Raw genomic sequence first — 21264 nt, forward strand, 5'->3', positions numbered from 1 at the left:
TTTAAGGGAGACAGTCAGGGGCCAACCTCCAAGCACATCTCCCGCTGAGCATGTCTTCGGGATACCAGTGTGCCACTCTTTTCCTCACATCCATAGGAGGTGGGCTCTTGTTTCCCCTCTTTCATCTCATGCCCCGCGTTTTTCTTTCTAACTCTTCCTTTTTATCCCCCTCAATGCACCAGCTCTACGAGCCTTCCAAGGTACTTCCCGCAACTGAGCTCTCAAAGCGGCCCCACAAAATGTCGAGGGCAGCCCCGTACTGTGGGAGCCCACAAACAAAAGCGGGGTACGGATGTGCCAAGCTAAACGTGGATCCCGGATGGCCAGGGAGGAGAAGTCGTCCCGGGAGGAAGCCCTCACCATCGGCATCACGGCGGACATGGGCTTCTTTCTCTATCCCCCTTCTCCCCTCCCACAATCACCCACAGTCACAGGGGGAAAGAACTTAGGGACAGTTGGAAGGCGACGCTCGTATTTTACAGATGGGGAAATTGAGGGTCCCCAAAGCAGTTACGGAACTCGCAGTAGGAGTCTCTGAGAAGGGTGTGTACTCAACTTGGCGGGGGCCCGAGCTCCAGGTTTGGGGGGAAGGGAGAGAGGAAACGTCGGTTGGAGACCAGGAAGTAGTGGGGGTTGGGGGAAGACCAAGGAGCGGGCCGTGGGGGAGGGGTCGGGCGTGGCTCAGAGCCTGAGGCTCCGCGCCCAGCTCCCCGCCCGGGGTCACCGCCCTTCCGCCCAGCAGCTCTGGTTGCGCGGTCTCGTTCACTCGTTCTCTTCCTCCTTTCCTCCGGCCCCTCCCTAGAAGCGCGCTCCTGGGGCCGGGGCACGCGGACTGGGCGTGGCGAGTCGGGTTGACGCGCAGGGAGGGGAGCGGCTGGTGAGAGAGGCGGGGCGCGCGGACGGCGCTGGGCGGAGGGCTCCGTGCGTGCATGCGTGCGTGCGTGCAGAGCGTGGGGCGCGGCGTGGAGCGCGCTGTGCGCCAGGCGGATGTCCGGGCCGGCTGGGCCGGAGCTGGGGAAGGAGATGGCGGAAGGCGGAGGCTGCGGGCAGCGGCCGGACGCAGAAACCCAGAAATCCGAGCTCGGGGCCTTGATGAGGACGGCGCTTCAACGAGGGGCACAGTGGTGAGAACCAGAACCCCGGCCACGGAAGCCGTGCGGCCTGGCACCAGCCCCTGGCACCTGGCAGCCGCTCCCGTGGTCCTCCCTCCCCGGCCCAGGCCCTGTTCCGCAGCTTTTCCAGGCCTTCGGCCCAAGCCCAACCTGCGGTTGTCCTTCGCCCTTTCCTGGGTGGCCTTCCTTCCAGCCGCTGCCGTCCCTTCTGTCCAAAGCTCCACTTCACCAGCCCAGCCCCGTGGCCTTCCCGGGTTCCGCACCGGCCCTCGCCTGGCTTCGGCATCTTAGAATTACCTTCCTCCTTCACTCCCCCCCCTCCTTTTCGCCCCCGTCGTTCCCTTGTCTCCTGCCCTGGACGAACCCCGTAGGCCTTCTCTCTACCTTCCCTGAGGCTATTGGGATCGTACCCTAAATCTTTCCCTTATGCTCCCCGAGCCCTTTTCCTGGAAGCCTCTTATCTCATTCTCCTTTAACTTACTGCCAGACTCGTAGGTATTTAATAAATGCTTGTTGACTTCCTCATTCGACACGTCCCACGTCTTGTTCTTCTCCAAGGTTTTATATCTTCATTTTAGTTATATTTTACATCTCCATTTTCCTTAATTTCCCTTATCCTCTCCTATCTCAAATCTTTCTCCAGCTGAGAAATTTTGGATCTTTTAATGCTGAAACTTCCCTGGGAGTATCTCCCTGCAGAGGGTAGTAACGCTCTGTGCGTATTCTTAACTGGCATGAAACACCCCCCTCCCCCAAAGTAGATTTGAAGTGAATTCTGAAGGGAGTGTATGAGGACTTAGGTTGAGTAAGCATAGACTGGTGCTTCTGGGAGTGGAAGCTGGAATAATGAGAGCAAAGAATGAAGAAACTTTTTTGAAAGGAGGGTGTGGGAAAAATGAAAGATGTTGTCTCTACCACTTGATTGGTTGAGAACTTGTAAGCCCAAGACAAATAACTTGTATCAATGTAAGGATTATGGGAATTGTAAAGTGTTTTGGAGAGAGAATTGATAGGGCCAAAAATAATTTTGGCGACTCCATTTTGGAGTAGGAGAGAAAAGTGGTTGGTAAGACGGAATTGAATTGTAAGTATAAGGTGACTAAGATTTATGTTGGGATTTAATGTTTAGAGGAAGAAATGGAGCAAAGAGTCCTTGTGGTCTTGACGTTATAATAATGGATGGATGATGAATAATGTGAAAGAGCAAATGAAACAATATGTACTGTGCTTTGCTAACTTTAAAGCATTATATAAATGCTAGCTCTTTAAAGAAGCAATGAGCTTTGACTACTGAAAAGCTAAATATGATGCTCACATTTTATTAGTAAAAAGGAATGAAAAGTGAGGTAAGGTTGACAGTAGAAATATGTCTTTCACATATTTATTGGGTGTGTGTGTTGGGTTGGACCTGTAATTTAATTAAGTGTGTTGTAGATAACTTGTTTAACAAGGAAGAAGGACAATTACTCTGTAATTTAGAGTATTGTCTGGAATGTTCATAATTTAGGTGACTTGCTCAGGGTCACATTGGTAGTAAAAGTTGGCCGGATGATTTTCCCCATCTCCTCTTTTCTGACTCTTTGTTCTCCCTCCATCTACTAGCTCTTAATCCATAGCCATACTATTCCTCCATGTGCACTTAATAATTATTATGTAAAGTTATAGTTACATTAAGAGAGTTTGCAGTGAGCTGTTACTCAAAGGACAAGATCAGACCAAGCTAGCTTTAGGGATGGGTATATTTAGAAGTTCGCATAGTGGTAATTCTGAGCAGGGCTAAAGACAAAAAGACCTTGGAGAATTAGAAAGTGAACCAGGGCATGCCAATATTTGCTTTGAGAAGAGGAAATTTATTTATATGAACAAAAGCTTACATTTCGAATAACAGTTTTGATGAAGTATGTGAGAAGATGTATAAGATCCTTTAAAAGTGTGCTTTGTATCTTACTGATAGATTCACACAAAAGTTTTTTAAATGAAGATTTTCATTTTTCAAAAGGAAGCGAATGAGGCAGTAGGATGACAGGGAAAATATGTTCTATTTATTTGTTACGTTTACTAATATGTTCAGTGCCACAACATTGTGATACTTGATGGGATATGCAAAATTTAGTTAGAAGACAGACCCTTCCCTTATGGAGCTTATAGTTTAACCAAACAGTAATATTTCCAGAAACATTGGGAAGAAATTTCAATAGGAACATAGCAGTATCATGGGCTTCATTATCTGACACAATGAAATTGATTACAGAATGATGCATTTGCGGGTATTTAATCATACAAATTCTTCATTTTCGGGAATATACAGATGTTATTTAAATTAGGAGATTAGAGAGTTGATGTTTGGGATTACATTCTAAACTTTGCCATTGTGTGATCTTGCACCATGTACATGGTAGCTACTGTTAGTTGATTGAATGTCTTGCTGAAAATGGAGTATATAGGAATAATTTAGGACTAGAAAAAGAAAATTTTCACTTATCACCTCAGAAACTTGTGTTTTGCAGCTCTATATTTTCCCCTCTCCACATTTAGTTGTAATATTTATTGGAAGTGCTTTTGAAACACATACATGCCCCAGATTTGCTAAAATTTTCCTAACTATAAAAAGTAGCAGATTGAATGTAAAATGATAATTATATAGCTTGGCAAGAGAAAGTGAGCAAAATTGGCACATTTCTATAAATACTAAAAATCTTACTTAATGCAGCATATGCCTAGGCATCTATTTAAATGAGCTTGAAGGACTATCAGAAATATTGCAGTATAGTTAAGCCTACTGAAAAATAGAAACTTATTGCTGCTTACATTGGCAAAATAACTTTAGTATAGATCAGGGTAGAATATTACCTTAAGTAAATATACAAGCCCAAATTGGATCCATTTTGCTCATCTCAAGCCCCAAGTTTTTTCTTAGTGAGATTGCTTAGGGAAGTGATTGAATCCATATTTATGGAGTATTTATATGCATTGGAGAAGCTTTTGCCTCTTTAACTTTTGTACATCAGCTAAATTTTGTCTATTTTTCTAGGTATCTGATTGACAGCCGGTGGTTCAAGCAGTGGAAGAAATATGTGGGCTTTGATAGCTGGGATATGTACAATGTGGGTGAAAACAACCTGTTTCCTGGCCCAATAGATAACTCCGGACTTTTTTCAGGTAAAATGTTAAATTGCCTCTTGGAGTGCTGAAGCAAGACGACTGTCTAGTAATGAAGGAGAGCGTTTGCTATCAGTAGGATTTGCATTGTGAACCAGATTTCCTTTGGTTTGGATATATATGGAAATGAGGCTCACATCTGAAGTTGGAAATTGATGCTTTCATGTATATAGGGGAAACCAGGAGGAAATTCAGCTATTTTCTTCTGGTTGAATGGAATTGACAACCTTCTAAGTTTTCCCTTTTATTTTTCATGTACTTAATCCAGTGTTATATTTTCAGGAAGCTTGAAAGGATAGGAAAAAAGTCAGAAACATAAACTTAAACATTTGAAAATTACATTATAAAGCTGTTCTTGGGGAGCTATAGTTTTCTGAGTGAACTCTAAATGATACAGTGGTAGGATAAATGAACATTATTAGAGCCCTCCTTATCTCTCTGATTCTTAGGTGAGATTGGGCCCATGTGCAGTAAAAACAGAAATCAAAGCCAAGCTAATGAACTTGAAACAGTGGATTGGCTAGGGCCAGATTTACACATGATAGACCATCCAGAGAATCCCATGATCTCAATTCCTACTTGGATAAATTAGGTGAAGATGATGTCTTTCCCCCCAATATTAAGGCTCTATCTGAAGTCTTTTTGCATGTGGAAGTGAAAAATATTCATATTGGATGGCACTGTGATATGTTTGAAGAACTACATTGAGGACAGGCTCTTTCTTTTAAATTGATAACTTAAGAACTTCCTAGCAAGTTATTTTAGCTTTTTGAGCCTTTATTTCATCATCTGCAAAATAATGAAGATAAAGTCTCATAGAGTTTTTGTCACTAAAGAACATTGTTAAATATAAAATATCATATTTACACGAAGTGTTCTCAGAGGAAGTCTCTTGATAAAACTAGTAGGAGCAGTCATATGGAGGTCTTATTTGGCAATCACAAACCCACTCTTTTAGGGGAAGGATTCAATTTGGGCTGTGAGAAAGGTTTCAGTGGTACAATTCATTAAATATCTGTTATAGTTTATCATTTACAATTTATAACTAGTTATGGTAAACCACTGATCAGGAGGTCCCAAGAAGGTCAGAATTGTTACATACTTAGAATTGTTCATACTTAGCATCTCTCTTTAAAAAAAAAAATTCTGGACTTAACAAAACACCAAATAAAATGAGCATTTCCATATTTAAATTGGAATGGAAAAAGAATATTGTACAAGAAACTGTGACTCTCTTATTTGTAGTTTGCCTTTCCTTTTAAGTATATAATTCAGCATGTAACTTTCAGAGCTGCCTTACATACCTGTTTCCTTTTGGCCTCTTCTGTGCTTTTTAAATAAATGCTTCTATAACATCTTTTATCTTATTTTACCTTTTTATTGGTTATCCTTACTTATAAACCATAGTTTCCCTTTTATCTAACCTTTTTTCTCTTTCCCCCATTAGAAAAAAGGGTGGAGGGAATCAAACCTTTGAAATAAATATGTATATTCAAGCTAAATAAATTGTTGAATTGGCCATGTTTGAAAATGTGTCTTGTTCTGAACCTTGTGTCCACAAGGAGGTGGGTAACATGCTTTATCAATGTTCTGAAATTATAGTTGGTCATTCATTCCGTTGACTATGGTTCTTAAATCTTTCCAAGTCTTTTCTCTTTATAGTGTTATTGTATAAATTGTTTTCTTGGTAATGTTCATTTCATCCTATAGTCAGTTTACACAAGTCTTGGTTTTCTGAAAATGTATTTTTTGGTAAATTTTAAAAACAAGAAAAGTAAAAAGAACATTGCCTTATATTCAACAGAACATGAGTGGATTCTATATAAAACAATACATTTCGATTTCCAGAAAACTTATGTAATAAATATTATACATTGTTTTCAAAGCTACTGAGCTTTTCTTTGCTTCTTTACAGGTTTTCTTTTTGTTTTCTGCTGTGCACTTTTTACTTTATTTTTTCCCTTTATCCCCATGCCCTGAAGGTGGCTATAATTAAACTTAGGTATATATACGTACCTCTAAACATACACATATATACTCTCATATACATCTATGTAAGACTGTATTTCCATTTGTCATCTCTTCTAAAGGTGCATAGTATCTTCTTTTGTAGGTCCAAGCCTTTCCATGTTTTTCTAATCAACCAGCTCATCATTTCCTATACCACAGCAATATTGCAACATAATCACATCCTCTCTGAGAGATTGTCTATGAAAGTTTTTTCTCCAGTTTTCCGCATTCCTTTAATTTTTGGCTACATTGGTTTTATTTATATAAGAAAATTTTTAATTTGAGATAATTGAAAGTATCCATTTTATACTTTAACAACGCTCTTGCCTTAAGATAATAGTTTAAGGTCTACTACAGCTGAATTTCCTAACTTTACATTTTTTTCCCCCTGGTTTCTTTGAAATTCCTGATTTTTTTTTCCTGAGGCATTTGGGATTAAATGACTTGGCCAGAGTCACAAAGCTAGGAAGTATTAAGTGTCTGAGGCTGAATTTGAAGTCAGGTCTTCCTGATTTAGCGGCCTGTGCTCTATCCATTGTGCCATCTAGCAGCCCCGAAATTCTTAATCTTTTATTCTTCCAAACAATCTTTGTTATTCTTTTTTCTAACTCAGATAATTTTTTTGATAACTTATTTGGGATGGCTTTGAATAAATAGAGGTGTTAGGTAAAATTGTCACTTTCTTTTTACATTAGCTTTACATATGCAGGAACAATAGATGTTCCTCCAATTATTTAGATCTGATTTTATTTATATAAAAAATGTCTTATGTTTATGTTCATATATATTCCTGTATCTATTTTGGCATGTATACTTTCAGGTATTTAAACTGTCTAGTTGCTTTAAATGATCTGAACATATTGAATGATACTACTGACACATAATATAATTATAATCTCCCTATTTTTTGATTAAATCTATTGTAGCTTTAATTTTGGAGATTGTGATTACTACTCTTGCCTTTTTTTTTTTTTTAACATAATAAATTCTAGTCCTGCTCATTATTTTGTCTTTATGTGTATCTTTCATTTTTATTGTTTCTTGAAGCCAACATATTGTTAATTCAGATTTTTAATCTGTTAAACATTTCCATCTTATGGGTAAATTCATCTGTTCACATTCTAAACTATAATTATTTGTTGTGTATTCTTTCCTTTTTTTCATACTATCCTCCTTATTTACTCAATCCCACCTCACTCTATTTTATTTTTGCCTGCTATATGGACCTCCTATTCCTAAACCAACCTATCCTTCTAAGAATTCCTCCCATTTCCTCTTCCCTTTGCTCTTATATTTTCTGAATTTAGAAGAATTTTATATTTTTTTAGATTAGGGGTAAGAAATCTTTTTCTGTCAAGGCCCATTTGGATATTTATAACATCATTCAAGGCCCATTCAAAATTTTCAACTTAAAAGTACTCAAGCAGTTGACATTCAACTCAAACTGTTGCCTAAGGTTGCTTTAGCAGAGCCAGACCAAATGGTTATCTCTCCTGTAGACTGGATGTTCCCTATGAGCCCTGTTCTAGAACTTCAGGGGCATTTTCCTTGATAAGTTTTTGTAACATTGTTTTGAGAGTTTGTGTGTGTGTGTGTAAAATTTTCTGGTAGTCCAACAATTCTGACATTATTTCTTCACTATCTGCTGTCTAGATCAGTTTTTTCCTATAAGATATTTCATATTTTATTTTTTTTTTCATTCTTTTGATTTTGTTTTTTTTATTCTTGTCTCATAACATCACTAGCTTCCCCTTGCCCAATTCTAAAAATTTATAATTTTTCCTCGGTCTCTCTTATTGGATTCTTTTTTTTTTTTTTTTTTTTTGCTGAGGCAATTGGGGTTAAGTGACTTGTCCAAGGTCACACAGCTAGGATGTGTTAAGTGTCTGAGATCAAATTTGAAGTCACATCTTCTGGACTTTAGGGCTAGTGCTCTATCCACTGCACCACCTAGCTGCCCTTCTCTATTATTGGATTTTTAAAGGTTTTAAAAAATTCTTCCAAGAACAAAGATTGTATTGAGACCATTTGATGATTCTTAAAGAAAAAGTAAAAGTAATTTTTTTTTTTTAGCTCTATTATCTATCTTCCTCAGAATATGAACCTTGATCACCTCTTTCCCCATAGTAACTCTCTTTGGTTGTGCTCGTTTTCCTTTGCTTGATAATTTTTCATTTTAATTTTGTTTTAAGCAGCTTTTAGTATAATCAAGTTCTTGTCCTGAAATATGAGGAATGGTGCCAGATCTCAGGCCTTTTTTATTGTTATTTTCTGAGATCTGTCTTGGGGCCCAATCGTGAGCTCTACTTTCTATTCCTCAAGCAGGGTTAGTGCCTCCAGTCATATTGTCCCACAATGCTCTTGCTCCTTGTGGTCCCTTCTGTGCCTCCAAACTGCAATGCTTTCTCTGAAAATTAGGGACTCTGCTCTCTTGAAACTTCTCATAACCATCAAGGCTCCCTCCCCTTTTGCTGTTGCACAGTCAGTCCCTGAGGGTGCTTGGCTTTCCTGGACTATGGAAGATCTTTCAGTATTCTACTCAAACCTTCTCATGCCCATTTTGTTATTAGGTAAAAGTTCTGCCTCCAGAGTTTGTGTGTAAATTCCTCTGAATCAGCGTGGAGGTATTTGCATTTTAATCAGGCTGAATCTCTACCTCTGGAGGTCTGTCTTTTCTAGGGTCTTAGTTTGTCTTAAAAGCACTACTGCTTTACCCTGAATTCTGTTTATATATTTATTTATTATTAATTAATTTATTTATTTTGCTGAGGCAATTGAGGTTAAGTGATTTGCCCAGGATCACACAGCCAGAAAGCGTTAAGTGTCTGAGACCAGATTTGAACTCGGGTCGTCTTGAATTCAGAGCTAGTGTTCTGTCCATTGTGCCACCTAGTTTGCCCCCTTTTGTTTATTTCTGTAGCTCAACATTCCCTCTGAGTAATGTCCTGTCTCTTTTTTGTGGATGATATTTGGAAAGCTGAAAGTTTTCTGACCTGCGTTCTAATATCTTCCTCTTTTTTATTTCTTAGTAGAAGTATTATTCCACTACATTCATGTGCCATAATTTCTTCATTTATTCCCCAATCACATGTATCTTAACAAGTTAAGAATAAAATTTTCATCCCTTTTGTTTACACATCTACATCTTTTCTGATTAATTCTATGTTGTAATCTAGAAAAACCCATGAATCCATATCAAGTAACATGATTATAACTGACACTTTTACCAACATTTTGGAGACTTAAATCTGACTTTTCTTTATTTTTTAAAAAATTAATTTTTTTAAACATTGCTTTATGAATCATGTTGGGAGAGAAAAATCAGCAAAAGGGAAAAATCATGAGAAATATTTTTTAAAAATAGAAAAAAGAATTGAACAAAATGTGTTGATTTACATTCAGTGTCCTAAGTTCTTTTTCTAGATGGCATTTATTGTCCACAGTCTTGGGATTGCTTTAAATCACTGACCTGAGAAGCTGAGAAGAACAACTTTTCATAGTTGGATCATTGCACATTCTTGCTGTTACTGTGTACAATGTATTTCTTGTTCTGCTTGTTTCATTCAGCATTAGTTCTTGTAAATCTTTCCAGGCTTCTCTAAAATCAGCTTGTTCAGCATTTTTTATGGAACAATAATATTCCATTACTTTCATATACTACAGTTTGTACAAGCCATTTTCCAATCGATGGTATTGTACTCATTTTCCCATTCTTTGCTACCACAAAAAGAGCTGCTACAAAGATTTTTGCACTTGTGTGTCCTTTTCCCTCATTTATAGATCCTACTTTTTTTTTTTTTTTTTTTTTTTTTTTTGCTGAGGCAATTGAGATTAAGTGACTTGCCCAGGGTCATACATCTAGGATGTGTTAAGTGTCAGAGATCAGGTTTGAACTCAGGTCCTCCTGACTCCAGGGCTGGTGGTTTATCCACTGCACCATCTACTTGCCCCAGATCCTATTTTTCTAATGAGACATGGAAAGAGGTGGTTTTTGTTTTTTGTTTTATATCATTTATTCTAAGACTGAGACATTACAGAATTCAATATAAAACTCAGCTTCTTTTCATTTTGTCATTGTAAATATTGTTCTCCTATTTATCAGTATCCTGTATTTTTCAGACAGGGCTTCCAATGCGCATCTCAATTTATCATATTAGTTATTTCTTATGGGGGAGGAATATGCCAGTATATTCATATGCCACAATTTGCCTAGCCAGTCTACAATCTACAATTCTACAATTGCGTATTCAATACTTTGTTACCACAAAAAATGCTTTTAAGAGGACTTTTTTTTCCTCTTGAGAACATGTAATTGTTTTAAAAAGACATCTCAGCTATAGTTTTTTTTAATACACATTATATAGTCTTATGGAGTATGAAGGAATTTATAGTTTATCTAGTCCTACCTTATGTTGGAAGCAAGAATATTTTCTACATAGTCACTAACATGGCTATCCAGTCTGCTTGAACATTGAGTGATGTTATTTAGGGAAGTTGAAATTTTTGATAATTGAGTTAGTGGTATTTGGGACTAATTATGTAGGAATGGGATATTTTCTTTTGACAAGAGCTATAGTCACTTTGTTCATTAAACCTTTTGTTCAGTATGAGAGGTTGTGTGAGTGATTTTGAAATGCAAAATTAAAATTAGGAAACTTTGACAAAAAATCACTCATTGTTCACGTCTCTGTTTATGCATGAATATACATGTACATATGCTCTTATATTTGTGTGACCTGGTGGTAGCAGCAGTTTTTCCCCCCTCCATTCTCTCTCCTGATCTCTTTTTAAATTGAATCCTTGTGGTAAGCCTGATGTTTTGTTTATCATTCTTCCTCTCCATTTATCTCTGCCAAAGAAACTTGTAGAATGGAGATCCATATTTTGATGTTACAGTGTGGTTTTAACAGTGGTGGGCCAAGGGCATGGTAAACTGTTTTGAGAATCCCAATTTGATGTATCTCCCTTGATTGCAGTATAAACACTAGTATGTTAATGGAAACAGTTTGCTATATTCTAGCTAGAAAGTTTGACGTAGCAAGTGTGGTTCGCTGCATTCTTGCCAGAGCGAACTGGTCATTTTCATTGTCAATGATGTCTGACTAAATGAATGGAAAGTAATGTATTAAATGCTTATGTGTCAAGAACCATGTGGAATTTTGGAGATAGAAAGACCCTTTATTAAGAAACTTACCTTATAATGGGGAAGAGGTATCTTTGAGCATGAAAGCTATAGGGATTCTTAGTAGTCCCGCAGGGGAGTTGATTGAAACATTGTATCCAGGAAACATGACAGAGTGGGTTATAGTTCCTAATTTCAGAACTACAATGGAAGGGAAGGGGAAAGAGTACTCTCAAAGTAATTGTAGAAGAGTATAAGATAGCCTGAGAATAGGGAATAAAGTAAAGTATAGTTGGTACTTTTCTTAAAAGAGTGGCTCGGGAAATGCTGTCACTAGCCAGGAGAGTAGGGGCCCTAAGATAGGCGTTTTAGAGAGGAGAGGGTTGAACCCTTAAAAGGTATGGTCACACATGAGTAGTGGGTCCTTCTTTGAAGAGATAGCCAGAAAATAGAAAATAAAACGAAATTCCCCTCCACAATTGCATTTGGTGAATAATTAGGTAAAAATTCATTTCTTCTTAATAGAAGAAAAGCTTGAAATGTCTTTTTTTGGATAACCATTTATCAGACTTATTGCTGAATGATTGTCCCATATTCAAAATGATACAAAGTGAGGGTAGTTCAAATTGGAATACCACGACAAATGATGACAATTACTATATATTAAAAAACAACAGGAACAAAACGTATAAAGAAAAGAAATCAGAAAGGGACACGAGAGATGATAATTTTGTTCCTTTATATTGGTTCAATTGATTAGAGAACTTATCTTGACTACTTTAGCCCATTGCCCATAGTCATGCTGTATGATTCTTGTATTTCTGTCATGTCCTCCACAGAGAATCCATCCAAATCAATACAACAAATAATAAATTTATAATATTTTTTGAAATAAAATGAAATTACAAAATAGTTTACAAGTTATGAGTTTGAAATTCATTCCTATAACTTCTTGTTTGTATTTGTCAATGTTTTAAGTTTATGAATTAAAACTTTTTTGAAATAATAAAACTGCATATTCCTTTGTATACTTCACAGTAATATGAGAAAGAATATATTAAATACTTTGAGCTCTTCAGAAACTACTATAGAAATGCCTGCATAAACAGAATCAATTATAGTGTCATTGCTATATCAACTAAGCATTTAAGTACCTGAGTCCTGAGAAAGCCTCTGTTAAAAAGAATATACCGCATAAACAAAAAGGATATATTATACACATGTGGGATTCTCTTTGGCACCATTGTTCCCCATTTCCTTAAAACTTTTTAAGTTCTGTTCTGTTTTCCTTGCTTTGACCCTATGGAGAATCTTACTACTTTCATCTTTTTGGTAGATGTGAGAATTTTCAGAGAGCAGGAGGAGCTGTACATAAAAGTGAATTAGATGGAATCATTGAATTATTTACTGATCATTGAAGAGTCACATAGTACAACTATGTGGGATGTGGGGAAAGAAGGAATCTCCCTTTAATGGTTTCATATTTCCAGTGCTTAGCATAGTACTTGGCACATAGTTAAAGTGCTTAATAAATGCTTATTGATCTCAAGTATATAATGTAAACTTTTTGGCCTTCCATTCAAGCTCTGCCACAATATGACTTCAATTTTATTTAGAATTTTATCAAGTATTACTACTGGTCATTGATTCTAGGTCCAGCTGAACAACTAGGTTTTTCAGTTTCATCCTACCCTTTGTCTTAATTCTGTTGAAGTTCTCTTCCTTCAAAACATACCTCTGGTGCTATTTCTTCAAAGATGCTTTCCCTATTGCCCTCAGCTGTTAGTGATCTCTCTTCTTAAATTTTATTCAGAACATTTTAAACATCAGCCTTGATTTCGTCACAGTCTGCTTTGCATCAGTCATTTTTCATTTTTGTATCATTAGTGCTTTGCAAAAGGACCTTACACTTATTCTTCAATATTGTTGAAATAAGTATAACCTATTATCTCTTCTCCTTCCCCATCTCATAGGAAAAAGTAAAAGTAACTAAAAACTGAGGCCCAAAGAAGGGAGATGCTCAGGATTTCACAAATAATAAGTGGTCTGATGAAGGAGAAGGGAACGAATTCACTAATTGCCCAGAAAACCTCCTATTTTGGGGGAAGAGAAGTGGTAGGCTTATGTATTCCAGATGGTGGTCATGAAGCTTTCTTAATTGCCTTTATTGCTTTGATCTAATTAGTACAGGACACTACTTCTGCTGTACTGTGAAATATAACTTCACAAATACCAACTGTTCATATGATAGCTTTCATACTTGTTTTGATGGTCTGAAGTACCTTTCTTAATTCTCAGGTTGAGGATGACTTATTTGCCTGTGGAATCTTTGTGCAGGTTCTTCCTGGTCCTGGAATGCATTCTTCCTTCCTGTGTCTCTTAAATAGATTGCCTTTTTTCCAGAACTCAACTCTGAAGGAGCTTCTGCAGGAAGTTTTTCTTCATTTCCTAAGTTATTAGTGCTTTTCTTATTAAAATGACTGTATGCCAATTTCATATATATTTTGTGCAAGGTATATTGTACAAATATATGTACATGCTCATCTATGAACATGCCATGTATAAATTCTTGCTGTGAGCCACAAAATTCCAATTTGTAACAAAAATCATTGAGACATGGAGACAGTATTCCAAGTGTGATAAGTCAATTCATCAGAAATATCATTTGGGTTCAAAACTTTCCTCATGGTCCCTCTTCTACTTGAAGAAAAATTGCTTTTATAGGCATTGAGGGATATCAAAAGTAGCATGAAGCAGTACAATCTCGTGATAATCATGGAAGTCTTAAGATTGGCTAAGGGAAATGTCCACCGATTATGATTGTCCACCAATCATAATCACTTTGTCAACAGGCATTAGCTACAGCTCATCAACTATAGGCTGTCAATTATAGGTCATCTCAGCAGGAGTTTTCCAAAGGCTGTAAGACCCTGCCAGCAACATCTCAAAAGTTTCCACAAGTCACAAGACCCAAGTGTTTGACTAATAGTATCTTAAAGTCCAAGGAAGCTGTGGCTTTGAAACTGTAGTCATTAGGTGGTGAATGGAAGTGATTTCTTTGGGATTGAGGGAAGTGTTATTACTCAGGATTATGAATTTTATTTCAAGTGACATACTTAAGTGTTGGGGAAGGGGGCATTACTAATGCATTAAGTTTTTAACCCTAGGTAATACATGTTCTTATAGCAAGCTTAATTAATACAGCCTGAATCCATCTGATAAATTCAACACAACCAATATAATCACCAATATATAATAAATTAACTAATTGTTGTCTACATAATTTATGATTACAACATTATTCAAACAGCTATATACAACTTGAAATCACTGATACTCATTAAATCACAATGACCTGAGTAAATACTGTTTAAATTGAGTAGGGGTATCGGAATGATCTTCACAGTGCTGCTATATGTCCTGTACATGTATACACATGTGTACTTATTTACGTTCATGTTGCCTCATCAGTCTGATGGCAGGTACTATTTTATCTTTGTAATCCTTTTATCTAACATACCTAACTGTATCTGGTGTGGAGCAGGCATTTACTGCTAGTAGTTGGATTTTGCATGGCATTTTAAAGTTTGTTAATGCTTTATGGAAACACCTTATTTGGGCCTCACACTCCTGTGAGTTAAGCCTTACATCTATTATTCTACAGTTTTACAAATGAAGAAGCTTGAATTTTACAGAGGTAAAATTGTCATATACATGGCAAGAATAGAGGTAGTCTTCAGCAATGTCACTTTATTATAGTACTTGCTATATCTCGAGTTATTATAAATTTTGGAATATTACAGACTTAGAAGAAGGTGGTTGTACAATATGGACATTGTAGTCTGGTCCCTGGATCAGGGAAAAATGATCTTTATTAGTTTTTGCCAGTGATGTCTTTTCATCTTGAGTTTGACATTTCTTGAATTACTTATGTATTGTTGATTCTTTTTTTGTTATTTAAAATAAAAGTTTTGTTTCTATCTAAAAATTCTATTTTATAAAGACTAGATGATGATTGTCTGATGGTTTTATGGAAAGACATGGGTATTTGTCTTGTTCATAATTTTATATAAAATTGTTTTAAAGAAGGAAATGAATAAGAATCACTTAAAATAAAAAAACATGGAAGGTGGTTTCAATTTGCTTGAGTGGATGGAATCACCAGTTCATCAGAGTATCCAGAAATCAATTGAAACGAATATTCCTTTCTTTTGAGAAGAGCTGCACATCTCATGATTTTTATGTTTTTTCTTTTTCTTTTCAGATCCTGAAAGTCAAACCTTAAAAGAACATTTAATTGATGAACTAGACTATGTATTGGTTCCTACTGAAGCCTGGAATAAATTAGTGAATTGGTATGGCTGTGTGGAAGGGCAGCAACCTATAGTCAGAAAAGTGAGTGTTTTGAATTGCTATGCATTTGTATAGGCTTCTTATATGGTGTATATTTCTGTTCTTCATAAAGTTTGCTTGGAGAACAAAAGCTGCTTGCTTGTGCTGGATTTGGGTTGAGTTAAACAAACCTAATTGGATTGAATGAAAGTGCTTTTGACCTTTGACTTACCATTTCCCACCAAACATAATCTGGAAATGGTCCCAAATTCAGATTTCTTGGGGTGGGGAGGGGGAGACATTAGTAGAAGTGAAAAATAAAAAAAGAAGTACTGTTGTTAATGTCAGTGGGACTGGCATCAGAACATGACTTATGTTTAGTTTATGGTGAATATAGCATTAGCATACTTGTATTCTGGATATAGGAGAGGTCTAATTGAGAAAAGTCCATTTGAAATAAATATTTCAATGCTTTCCTTTTATTTTCCTGAAAAAAATAAGATACTTGTAGTTTTCATTGTCTAGACTTTGAGCAATGTCCATGAACAAATCTGAAGCCAAAATTTTATAGGCTCAGAAAGTTTGAGCCTCTGGAGCAACGAGTGTTCTGGTAGTTCAGAAGGCACATATATCAGTGATCCTGATCTTTAGGAAGAACTGGTTCCTAAATATGTGGACTCAAGTACAAGGTCCATTCATTTTAAGGGTTTCTGAATTTTTCAGTTTTGCTTTGTTCCCATATAGGAGAATTTCCATCACTCCAGTCCACATGATGTTTTCACATTGTGCAAGTCTCATGGTTCTGCATACTTTGTTTATCCCCTTCATAATAAGATAGATAAGGAGAGTAGCAATCAGATTGAGTTGCTCAGAAACATCAGCTTTTTCAGCAGCTTGAAATCTGAGATTTTGAGTAGGTTCTATAGAGAAGTTGGGTAGGCAGGGGAAAGAAAAATAGTAGGTAGTAATTTTACTTAATTTCATATATCCTGTAAGTTTGATAATAGTTTTGACAGTAAGCATTACCTTGAACATTTTATAAATATGTTGAGACTTAAAAAGCACTGAGTGTATCCCTTATTTGGTGTCTGACCCAATTTGATAATCCTTTGTTTTTGTAATCATTTCTTTTGTAACAAATGAATTCGTTTTTGAACCATTGTTATGTTGTAGATATCTCTTTGCCATGTTAGTAATATATAGAGTACTCACGTTTACTTGTTTTAAAGTAGTCAGGCCAAAATTCAGGGCAGCTAGTTTTGGCTGACAGAGTCCTATCCAGAAGCTAACCTGACTTTCCAGTGTAGCCAGTGGGCACCTGTCATATCTACCTTCTCTTTGCATTGATGTGACTCCTGCCCCTTTAGTCCTGGCTGTGTGAAAGCAGTGCATTCTTTTCGATTTTCAGGAGAACCTAACCTGTGGAGTAGACTTTCTTCAGTGTTAGGGGCAATAATTGTTATTTTAATCTGTAGATTTGGTTGCCTAACCACTCAGGGAAGGCGATTCTCATGTTTCACTGTTAACTTACTGACTTGATCTTTAGTTTCTGTGTTTATAGCTTTTCTTTGATATGACATCCCCTTCTCTCCTTCACCTTGATGACTCTTGTCTGTAGGTTGTGGAACATGGCCTATTTGTCAAACACTGCAAAGTAGAGGTTTATTTGTTGGAACTGAAGCTCTGTGAAAACAGCGACCCCAACAATATGCTGAGTTGCCATTTCAGCAAAGCAGATACCATAGGTGAGCATCTACTAAGCTGGGCTTGGCTTATGATAGGTTTTAGTTCATACCCAATGTCATTGGCAGCATGGGAGTGAAATTTCTCTCCCTTTAAAATCTTTATTTTCAAACTGAGAAAGATATTATATACCTGATTTATGTTTTGGTAGTTTTTCCATGCATGGACTAGGGCTGCAGAGTTATGGCTGCTGTTTTCTGTTGGGGATTAACATCACTATTGGAACTAAAAAGCACCCTTATCTTCTTGTCCTTCGTGTACATTGAGCACTAGCCATGACTTTGCTGTCTGCTACTCTTTTTAGATTTTTGGTTATATTCATTTCTGAATATGTCTTGCTGTGCCCTTCTTCTTTCTTACTTGCTCCCCTCTTCCCTTTTAACAAAGATTAAAAAAGAAAAAAAAGTTCAATAAAACTAGCCAACACATGTACCATTCCTGATAGTGCATATATCAATTTACATTGAGTTGTCTTCAATACTTTGTGTTTTGGTGATGCCCTGTAGTCTCTTTTGAAGTTTGAATTTTACCTGAGAGCAATTCCCTAGAGGTAAGACTACAGCTCCCAACATGTTTGAAAGATCTTGGTGTAAAGTCAGTGCAGCTGAAGCAGTTGGCAGTCATGGTCAGATAAATATATACGTGATCGGATCCGACCACATATATATTTATCTGACCATGACTGCCAACTGCTTCAGCTGCATATATATATATATATGCAAGCTGCAACTGCTGCTTTTTTACCAAGATCTAGGAAGGCTGTATCAGAGGACTCACATGGATCGTGGGTTTTTAAAAAATACTCCTTAGTGGTCCTGAGATTAGGCAAGAGGAATTTCAGCTACAGAATACTATGAGAGCACCTGAAAATGTTAGCTAGAAATGATTTATCTTTTAATTTTAGTGTTATTGTGGGACTTGATTCTGCCTTGTTCATGAAATTCCTCAGATTTAGTTCTTGCCTATTACTTTAGACTTGACTGTAGAAAAAACAATTAAACTGTGTTTGTCTCTAATTAGCAACCATTGAGAAGGAAATGCGGAAACTATTTAACATTCCTGATGAGAGGGAAACAAGGTTATGGAACAAGTATATGAGTAATACATATGAGCAGCTCAGCAAGCCAGACAACACTGTGCAAGATGCTGGTTTATACCAGGGGCAGGTATGTGGTTCTGAACTTATACTTGTCCCTCATGCCTGGAATGCTCTCTCTTTAATTTCTACCTTTTAGGAGCTCAAGCTTTTTTGAAGACTCAGCTTAAATGTCACTATCTGCAGGAGGCAGGTCTATTCCCACAGCTTCTTTAACCTTCCACTCTAAAGTTACAATCTATCTATTCTAAGTTATGGCTCTTGTAGACATTTAATTATTTATATGTTGTTTTTCCTGCTACAATGTAAGCTTCTTGAGGACAGGAGCTGCTTTCATTTTGTAAAAAAAAAAAAATCCCCACTTTTTAGTACCTTGAACATAGAGCTTAATAAATACTTGCTAATTGATGGCAGATTCCTCTTTCTGGTATGTGTAAATATATTGTGGAATGTCAAGAACTTATGTTCTTTGCAGAAGTTGGCTAGATCCTAGCAGCCTTGAATTTCTTTATATAGAACAGAAAATATGTATGATATTGTGACAGTATGAATTGCTTCCATCTCCTTAGTGTATTATTCTCTTTCATTCAGGTACTAGTCATTGAGCCCCAAAATGAAGATGGCACATGGCCTAGACAAACGCTTCAGTCCAAGTAAGTGAGCTTTTTTCCTGTTTTAATGCAGTGTTTAAATGTCTGAATGAGAAACTCCTTTCTAAAACATCTATGCTAGGGAAATTTCCTAAAATTCTGAAGTTATATTCACATGGTTAGGACTTGTTCTTTGGTATGCAGCAATAATAGGCAACCTCTTTTTTTTTTTTTTTTTTTAATTCAGGTTTAGTTTGATTAGCTCAAAAGAACACAGTATCAGGGAAAGTATTTCACTATTATCAGGTGAGGTTCCTGTTGTTTTAATGATGTGTTATTAGTCGTCTTCTTTGTGATTAGTCTGGCTGGGAGCCCAGCTCAGTGGGAACAAGATTTTGGCTGAATTAAAGGCAATAGCAGTTTAACACTGTCTCATTTCCATTAAAGTGTCATTTCTGAATAGTTGTTCCTAGAGCTTGCCAAGAAAATTTTTTTACCATTTATATGCAGTGTAGAATATATCCTTGGAAAGGGAAGAATTGATTTTTCGTTTTAAACTGGGAAAAAAGATATATGTAATGAGAATGGTTGTAGGGTAATGGTTGTGCCTTTGTGCCAGCATTATTCAGGTTTTTGAGAAAAACTTTTATTGTTTTAGAGATTTCCCTCCTCTTATTGCACTGATAAAAGAAAAAGAAAACTTCAAATAATGATAGGCAAAAGAAATGAAAAGCAGTGGGGCTCTTATTTTTATGGAACCCACGGGACTTCCCAAAGGAAGTCCCTAAAGGAACTTTTAAGATAGAATTCATTGTTGAGGCTGTTGTCATCTCTTCAGAAATGTTACGACTGAGTGTCTGAGGCCCAACATTCTCAAATTCGTTACAATTGAGGTGGAGCATCAGAACAGTGTTCTTCATTAGGAGAGCAACGATAGTAATTAGGAAGAAAACAGCCTGGTGTATGTTGAGACCTCATGTAGCTTTGTCAATTTTGATTATTAAATTGGAATTGGAATTGGGTTGGAAATTCACTAAGGCTGCTTATGTAGCCTCATAAATATGCTTCCCCTGGAATGAGCAACAGTCTTGGTAAACATAATACAAGACTGTTTTTATTAGTTTGGCCAGTACTATCTCTTAGTGACAGAGTTGGGAAAGTAGAAACATTTCTGCGTGTGATATTATTTAATTCTAGTATATACAAATGACTTGCATCCACTCTATTGAGAGCTACTTTTTGGGTCAAGTTTCTTATAATTTCCCCTGAATTTTAATGATGATTTTGTTTTGTACTGTATCTTTTGTGTTGAAATCTTCCTAATTCTCCCCAGTTATAACGTCTTTCAGTCAACAAACATATATTAACTTCTTACTAAGTGCTGTTATTATTTGTCCATTGTTCTCAAAAAAGACCATGACATCAGGAAGGTGAAGCCATGATTTACAAGTGAATTGAATTTAGGTGAAGGAGGGTGGGCAAAATTGTCACCTTCACTCTCTTCCCATTTGGATCCAGTGGCAAGATATGTAGATCAGGATGACTGGAGATGATTCTGGATGCAGTGGGAGACTTTGGCCTTTTTAAGCTAGGATCTTTCCCAGATCTCAGTTTTTTTAAGCAATACCCATTCAGTGATTAAAGCTAGGTAAGAAATGAGGCAAATAATGGCTTCTTTCCCCTAGTCAGAAAAAAAATCAGTTTAGGAAAGGAAGCCCTTAGGGTTTCTGACCAAAATTGAAACAATTGCTATTACATTAACTGAACCATCTATCTGGACCCAAACATTTGGATTAGGAGGTACTAGGCAAATGGGTAGAAAGAATAGAATAGTACCTACGTGCAAGGAATTTGCACTTACCTAAGGAAGCCAGTACTTAGGTAAGCATATACAGATAAATATGAGAAAATAAAGCTAAATAAGATTAAGGTAGAGAGGGCAGTCATTAACATTAAAAGAATAAGGAAAGACTTAGTACATGCTCCTAAGCTGAGACTTGTGAAGTGGCTACATGAGAGAGTGCACATAAAAAGCTCTTTCGTGGGGTGGGGAGAGGAGGGACATGGGGAGGGGAGGGATGTGGGGAGGAACCCAGTGGA

General features: G+C 36.9%; 1 protein-coding gene across 2 annotated transcripts in view; it reads left to right on the forward strand.

The window, feature by feature from the left end:
- The first annotated feature begins 957 nt into the window (after nucleotides 1–957).
- Nucleotides 958–21264, forward strand: part of USP4 (ubiquitin specific peptidase 4) — a 67514-nt gene continuing 47207 nt past the window's right edge. For both annotated transcript variants that reach the window (XM_051986600.1, XM_051986608.1), the window contains exons 1-6: nucleotides 958–1124; nucleotides 4144–4271; nucleotides 15668–15798; nucleotides 17354–17480; nucleotides 18499–18644; nucleotides 19166–19227. In XM_051986600.1, coding sequence (XP_051842560.1) covers nucleotides 988–1124; nucleotides 4144–4271; nucleotides 15668–15798; nucleotides 17354–17480; nucleotides 18499–18644; nucleotides 19166–19227 — 731 coding nt within the window. In that variant the 5' untranslated portion in view covers nucleotides 958–987. The remainder of the gene's footprint in view (nucleotides 1125–4143; nucleotides 4272–15667; nucleotides 15799–17353; nucleotides 17481–18498; nucleotides 18645–19165; nucleotides 19228–21264) is intronic.

Source organism: Antechinus flavipes, chromosome 1, assembly GCF_016432865.1.
Source record: "Antechinus flavipes isolate AdamAnt ecotype Samford, QLD, Australia chromosome 1, AdamAnt_v2, whole genome shotgun sequence".
Lineage (NCBI taxonomy): Eukaryota > Metazoa > Chordata > Mammalia > Dasyuromorphia > Dasyuridae > Antechinus > Antechinus flavipes.